Below are 7,407 nucleotides of genomic sequence, written 5' to 3'. Positions count from 1 at the left end.
CTAGTGTATTAATGGTTCTGTGTGGCTGTATCCATTGACAGCATGTGGCTAAAAAAGGCACAGGAAGTAGCAGAGCATACTCAGACTTCAGACAAAGAGCAACCACACAAATACATTCAGGCAACGCAACATGAAGACTCCATCACAAAATACCTTTTCCTGAGTGCTTTTAGCACCACGCCTTAGAGCTCCTTAAAGACCGTGTTCCTAAAGAATTCCCAAACCTTTTTTGCTAAGAGATTTCCTAGTAACTGAGTGGGAGCACAACCCTTCTAACACCCAAAACTGACTTTACAGAGCAATGGAAAAAAATGTATCTGCTAAGCATTTGTGTAAAGGTTCCTACATAACGCGGAGGAAAACAAAAGTGTCACTATGCCACACAACACTCCCTTTCCTCTCGTTCACTCACTGCCAACACACAACACAAACATTATCCTTTGCAACTCATGCACCACAACTGCAAAGGGACCAAAGGCATGAGTGTAAGGAAGTTCACGGCCAGCTAGTGTAAACACTTTTAAAGTCACGTGATGTATGCTGTTTCTATAAAATAGCTCTGTGGAGAGCCAGCTTTGGATGCCAGTAATGATATGCCTGCTCTATAGGAAAAAGTAAAATAAAAGAGGATGTTTGTTCACTGACTCCAACAAGTTCCACAACACGGTGCATTATGACTGGTGCTTCTTCGTAGGGTGTGCAAGGCAGCCAAGAGTCATTTAAAAACATGTGTTGTTTGTCTCAAAAACAAATGTAAGGGAATACTAATAAAAGCTGAACTTAGGCTGAGTAGTTTAAATCCATTTTTCTGGAGGATATTCAGGAAGCTGGGACTGTATGCAAAATAAAACTAATTTATTCCTACTAGATATTGCAGAGGAGTAGTTTATCTCCAGTACATCTTGTCTAGAAAATAATCTTCTTTATCCCAGTATTAAACAGGTATCAATGTCCTTCTGAGAAGCTCTACATGTAGTAAAAACAGAAAGCATGTCAGCTTTGGATTCCTGAAACTGTAGTAAATGTAGCAAATGACATATCAAGGCTGCTGTCCCCAAAAGGAAAAAAAACAAAACAAAAAAAAACCCGCTTTCATAGTTCACCCACAGCCAAACACATCCCAGTTTACAGCATGAATGCTTTCCAGATCATACACTTGGCACAACTCAATTTATGCTCCCACACACAAGCAGAGGATTTGAGATGCAAAGATATATTTCAGTTTGTATCTTGGTTTCTATTAGCTCTGGACTCATATAATCAAGGGCATGCCTTACAGAGGGTCAGATCCTGCATCCTACTGTCTAAGGAGAGCTTTAGATTTCAATAAATACGGTATTACTTCATGTGGGTCAGAAAGCAGCACAGGCATTCGTGTTAAGGCACAGATCAACTATTCCAGGAGCTAGATCCAAAGTGCACCAAAGGCAAGTAAAAAGCAGGTACTGACTACAAAAAGCTAGGCCTAAGCTCTGCCAGAGAGACAGAACAGAATCCCAAGTTTGTGATTGTCAATTCTAAATACAGCTAAATTAAAACAAATAACCCCACCTAAACTAGTTTAGCAGTTAAACACCTAGAAGGCACCTAGTTCAGGAAGTTCAGGCCTCTTCCCATGCTACCACGCACTAATTTCCTTTGTGAGCAAAAGTATAGATGAGTATTAAAAAACAACAACAACAACAACAAAAATGTACATTTTAAGCAGTAGCAAAATTTGGATAAAAACCAAAGGAAAAGGACTGCCATATTATTACATGTGCACATGTACACACTCCGTCTCAGAAAGGGGTGAAAGAAAGGGAATCAATAGCCTTAAAATTTCTAACTCTGTTAGTTGGCATGACAGCTATTAACTTCACTGGAGTAACAAGGAACGTTATCAGCTTGGCTTCCTTACCAAAAAGGAGTAAGCATTAGATACCACAGGCAGTGTTCAAGAAGGGTAGATCGGCTGCCAGGCCAGGAAGACGTTCATACACTCACATGTTTCCACATTCAGAGGCCTGAAATTCTCCCCAAGCGCAAAGAGCATATTTGGGTGTAAAAGTGCCCTTCACCATCCCTCTCCCCAATCCCACTTCAGCAAAGCACTTCAGCATGTAAGAACATGCTTGAAGTGAAGCAAGCACGTCGATCGTTTTGCTGGACCGCACACGTGCGCAGCCCACACCTCCTGAAAGCCTCTCCTGCCAAACCGACAGCAGGAGCTGCACGGAAAGAGGGCACACAGGGCCAGCCGGCACGGCACAGGGCACTGCACAGCTGCGCAGGGGCTGTGCCGCTTGGATCGCTGACAAGGTGACACTGCGCACGCAAGACACGCATGATGCCCCAGGGTGACATTTCTAGATGATTTCCAAAATCCAGAATAATATCAAAGTGACTCTCATCCTGCTGGCCATAAATAGGTCAGTGGACAGAGTATTAGGTTTGTTTCTAAATAACTCTCACAAAAAAAAGTCTCAAACACAGACACCATCTTTGATACATTTACAGTAAAAGTCTTCCAGAGTAAAATGCAGGAGAGCATCCCGAGGCCTTACTTTCAAACACGATTAACTTATGAATTGGCAAAAATCCACCTAGCTTCTCTGTAATGATAAAAAAAAAAAAAAAAAAAAGACTGACAATTTTCTGGAGCGTTCAGCAGCTTGTGAATACAGCGATTTTTGGCTCTTGGATCTGCTCTGAAGCCAGCTCCTTTTATTCCTCATATTACTCCCCACGAGAGCATACAGAGAAATTCATTATTAATGTTAAGTGTCACGACTGTAGAACAGAACAAAGCAAGCTGCGATACCAAGCTCCCAGTACTCTGTTTACCAACACCCCAACAGAGAAACAGATAGCGTTCCAGAAAAACCACAGTAAACTAATAAATGTCCCTAAAAAACAAGCACAATTGAAAGGTGGGGTGAAAAGGGAGTGGGCACATGGAGCTAGGTTTGTATTTTCTCAGACTGCTTTCTTGGTTAACTCTGTGCTTCTTCGGAAAATAACTTCAGTATGAATGTAACATTTGGAAAGTTTTTCCAGCAGATACTTAAAGAAGTTTTCTGGCACAGCCAGAAATTTTACCATATGGGCCAGCCCAACTCTCCCTGAACGCAGCAGGAGTTTGGTCATTGTAATCGCTAAAGACGGGCTGGTATCTGAACATAAAATTTTCTTTGGATAATTTATGGAAACCTAAGATGTGAAACATAATCTGTTTCCTTTTATAGCACCCAACTGCACAGCAAGTTTACGTGAAGGACAAACAGCACGCAGAACAAGGAGGCCAAGGAAGAGTGCTGAAGCAAGGCTGGAGAACCATCTCGGTGGCAAAGACTGCAATCACTTTCACAGAAGTCACAGGGGGTTACGCTCTGCATTACTTCTGAATTGTAGCTTCTCACCGGTCTTCTCCCTGTTCAGGAAGGTTAGTTAACATCAGTTAATGAACTTCTGAGAACTGACCAACAGATTAGCTTCGCAAAGGAAGCATTTTTAAAGGGTGTGCTGAACTCTGATGCAGACCTCGGTCATACACTGCAAAGTACTTCCCAGAGTGGGTGCCTAAGCCCAGGCACCGATCTTTGCTCTTTTCCCAAAACATCAAAATGATCTCAATATACTCAGGCAAACGCTTGGTGAAAGGTATGCTTTCACAGACCCAGTCCCACCTGTCAGACCCAATCTGTTCAGAAACCTCCGTCAAACATGTGAAAAGGAATTTTGCCCCTACCTACGCAGTAACCCCTGTGACAAAGAAACTGGGATGCTTTACCTGGCAAGCTACTGGCTGTGACAGTGAGGAGGCAGGTCACTCGTAACTGATGCTTTCTCTCTCACTATTATGTTTGGGAGCTTCAGCTTCCTGAATCTGGGACTGCCCAACTCACCTAGCCCCTGCTGCTATATTTTGCTTCCCAGTTTCCTGAAGGGTTGCTACAGAGCTGAACAGACTAGATGCCTGGAAAGGCATATCCATTTCAAAAACCTCAATGCACGGCATATGCACATAACTTGTCCAATAATATGTCTATGCTACACAGTAATAGGAATGGCATTTTGTAAAATAATATTTGAAGCAATCTTTTCCTTAAAGCCTTCTATTGCAGCACTGGTTACATCATACAAATGTTAGTCCTTAAGGATATTAATTCCTATCTTTAAATTGATTTATTAATTGTGAATTTATAGACACTAAAACCATTTAAACAGAATAAAAGTATTTACACATGTGCATTTATATGTAAGTTTTTAATACACGTATTCATTAGCCTGTCTAACAGCAGTCTTACAAAACACTAGGTCCTGAGATCTTCTCCTAGTCACTGAGGCACGTGGAAATTTATTTTGGCCATAGATTTTGTTATGTGTTTGTTTCAAATAAAAATTGCTCTAATTTTTTTCAGCCACCAGGACTTAAAACATGCTGTAGGTTAATGGACAGTTTAGTTACATCTGCTAGTTTCCTATTTTAGTTTAAATTTCTGTGATTGAACAAACATTTCAGCTCACACAGAATAAACGTGACCCTCATCTAGCTAAAGTAGTATACATGATAGCATATTTGGTTGGTTTCTGTCTTGTGCTAAGAAACCAATGTGAAGAAAACTGCCTATACAACTTTTTCATGCCTTATCTCAAACCAAGCCCAAATCCTTTTTCAGCTGGCTGGTGAAATGAAAACCTAGTATCGTCTCCAGAAGCCTGCAATCTTTCTTCTTCACTTTGCCCAAGAGCTTTGTACATTGCTGCCTTCCTCTGAAACACACTCTACAAAAAAAAAAACACCACAAACCAAAACACTCTGAAAATGTTTTTCCCATATACATGTTTTTTACATAACTATAGAAATCAAAACACTGGCATTTTCTCCAGTGAAAGACTCTTAGTTTAAACAAGAAACAGATGAAAGAGCTACTTGAAAGATAATCATTAACTTGGCAAGTGAACCACAGTGAAGTTCCTGCTTCATTTTGGTAGTTTTGGAAACACATTTGGCCAGTTTGATGTCAATTTCTACCAGCTCACAATTACATTATGACAATTCACACCAGCTGAGGAACCAACCCATTAGGACAATAAATATGTACATAGAAGAAAAAAAGTACTATTTGTTAGATCATTTGGCCTGTCAGTGCTCAAAAAGGCTGCAGTTTAATGAAAAAAAACCTCAATTTCAGTGCAATGTGGCTTTCTCTTCACTAAAATTTGTCCTATTTCTGTGAAAAGAAACTTCCTTTTAAACTTCTGAATCACTAAGATACATTTGGAATGACTGACACTTACTAGGTTCATAGTAATCCACTACAGACACTGAAGCATCTTGGATATTTGCCACTTTGTAGTCTCTCACAGCCGGAATATCCACACAAACCTGTGTTTCATTTAGCTAGAAAAACAAGAGAAACATCCTGAGAACCCTGGTGATGGTGGTTTGATGGAAGAGGTAAGGACTTCTAGCTCAGCAGTAGTCCCCTTCATTTCTAAAGACTTGGAGTCAGGATGCATATAAAGATGCTTATCTCATTTGTAGTCATTTTAGTCAAATTATAGTCTTCTTTAAACATCTGCCTTCTTATATATGATTTTAAAGAAGCTTAATATAGAAATACCTCACAAATATAACTGAGCTTTGCCTACCCAGTCAGTCTCACTGAAAAACACTGCAACTATTAATTAAAGGTGAAGAGCAGTCCTTGACTTCCCCAAAGAATACAATCAGAATGTCTTTCCAAATTTAAACCAAACAATGGCAGAGTCAAGATTAACATTACCACAAACACATTTCTTTGTTATTTTCAACTTACGGAGTCTAAGTATAGGTTGACTTTTCCATTGTCGTTTTCCATCTTCTTAACTGTACTGTCTAATGGAATGAAATCTGGTGACACAGAGAAACCACTGAGCAAGCCAACCTCCATGAGGACCATACCACTACTGGGAGCTGTGCCAGAACCCAAGTACCTTTTCAAAACATAGAGACAAAGAAAATTTTAGTAGAAATACAGTAGCCCACTCTCCAAAGAAAATGTTTCACCATTAAATCTGAACTATGGAAGACATAATACTTAAGAATACTTAAGAAACAAAACACCAACAAGAAAATTCCTAATGATAAAGAGATAATAACTGATTTCTCTATTACTCTGCCAGATAATTTCAACCACATATGCAAAAGCAGGTTTAGCAGTGAGAAGACTACAATACATAAATCATAAGAGAGACTACACTGACACCACTAGAAGCTTTCTGTTGGCCATCTGTAAGTGCAGGTTTACATCACAAATATGCAAGAAATATTGCAATTAAACATGCTTGAAAAGAAGTAATTAAGAAACCTCTGGCAGAACTCTTGAACGGAAATACACATATTTCCTCTTATGGATGCACTGTTTTGCTTTTATTCATATTGGGAGGGTAGGATAAAGATATACACCAAAAAGGTCTCTCAAACCTTTTCATACTTTCTTCACAGAGATTGACGGTTCCATTAACAAAGTCATCATCAGATTTTTTTCTCAAAGCTCCAGTTGCAAAATGCATAGCCATGTTATTCATTCAGTTTTGGAAAAAGAACACTTAATAAGTTGAGTTCCTTCTTTTTCCTAAATAATGCTTATTATTACATCTTCTTCCAATATGAGGATCAGATACTGGACTAAAAAGCTTTGCTCAGTAGAGCAAGCCTTATATACTATGGTGCACAACAGAACTACCAAAATATATTTATGGTGTTCTGTGCTACAAATGATACTTAAATGACCTGAAAAATATTGTACTGCTCTAAATAAAGTAGGTGGCAGAAGAGGTTCTCCTTGCCTTCACATGGAAGGTAAATGTTTAGTGTTATAATAGAAGTGTCTTCAATTCTCATTTTGAAGGCCTGACAGTAGTTGAAAGTAATTGGATAAAACTATTTCTTTGTAGAGCTGGATGGCTTTAAAAAAAAAAAAAAAGGAAGACTTGCTTTCAATGCAACGCTGTTAAGCCTGGCAGCATAGCTGATTGAACACAGATATGACTTTGAAAGAAATACAGCACAACTGCTGACTTCAGTTGGCTCATGAGATTAGAAACAAATGAAACCATCTGTTAGATCATGTGCTGTGCCAAAGTAGCTGATATTGAAAACAAATAACTGAATTGGAACTGGATATAATTATTTCTGCATAATTACCAATAAGAGGTGAGGAAAAGACCCAAACTGTCTAGCCAGCCTGAGATGCTACCAAACTACCAACAGGTAACCAAACCAGCTTGGTACTGTCAAGAGGTGAGTAAGATATAACCTTAGAAGTCATAAGGATCTGGCTCAAAGATATTTATGAGAAGAGAGAAGAAAAGAGACAAAGACAAGAGAGAGAGCACTGGCGGTGGCTCCCTGGTATCATCTCTTCAACTCCATGGTCT

At 39.4% G+C, this 7,407-nt stretch overlaps 1 protein-coding gene across 1 annotated transcript in view; it reads right to left on the bottom strand.

The window, feature by feature from the left end:
- Positions 1-3,221: 3,221 nt before the first annotated feature.
- The window catches only part of CD109 (CD109 molecule), a gene marked incomplete at its 5' end in the record, with an annotated part of 77,672 nt that continues 73,486 nt past the window's right edge, over positions 3,222-7,407 (bottom strand). Inside the window, 3 exons of the mRNA XM_010155702.1 lie at positions 3,222-3,412; positions 5,284-5,386; positions 5,805-5,961. Of these exons, the coding sequence (XP_010154004.1) occupies positions 3,222-3,412; positions 5,284-5,386; positions 5,805-5,961 (451 nt within the window). The remainder of the gene's footprint in view (positions 3,413-5,283; positions 5,387-5,804; positions 5,962-7,407) is intronic.

Source organism: Eurypyga helias, unplaced genomic scaffold (assembly GCF_000690775.1).
Source record: "Eurypyga helias isolate BGI_N326 unplaced genomic scaffold, ASM69077v1 scaffold8487, whole genome shotgun sequence".
NCBI classification, from domain to species: domain Eukaryota; kingdom Metazoa; phylum Chordata; class Aves; order Eurypygiformes; family Eurypygidae; genus Eurypyga; species Eurypyga helias.
This window is presented reverse-complemented; position numbering and strand designations above follow the sequence as displayed.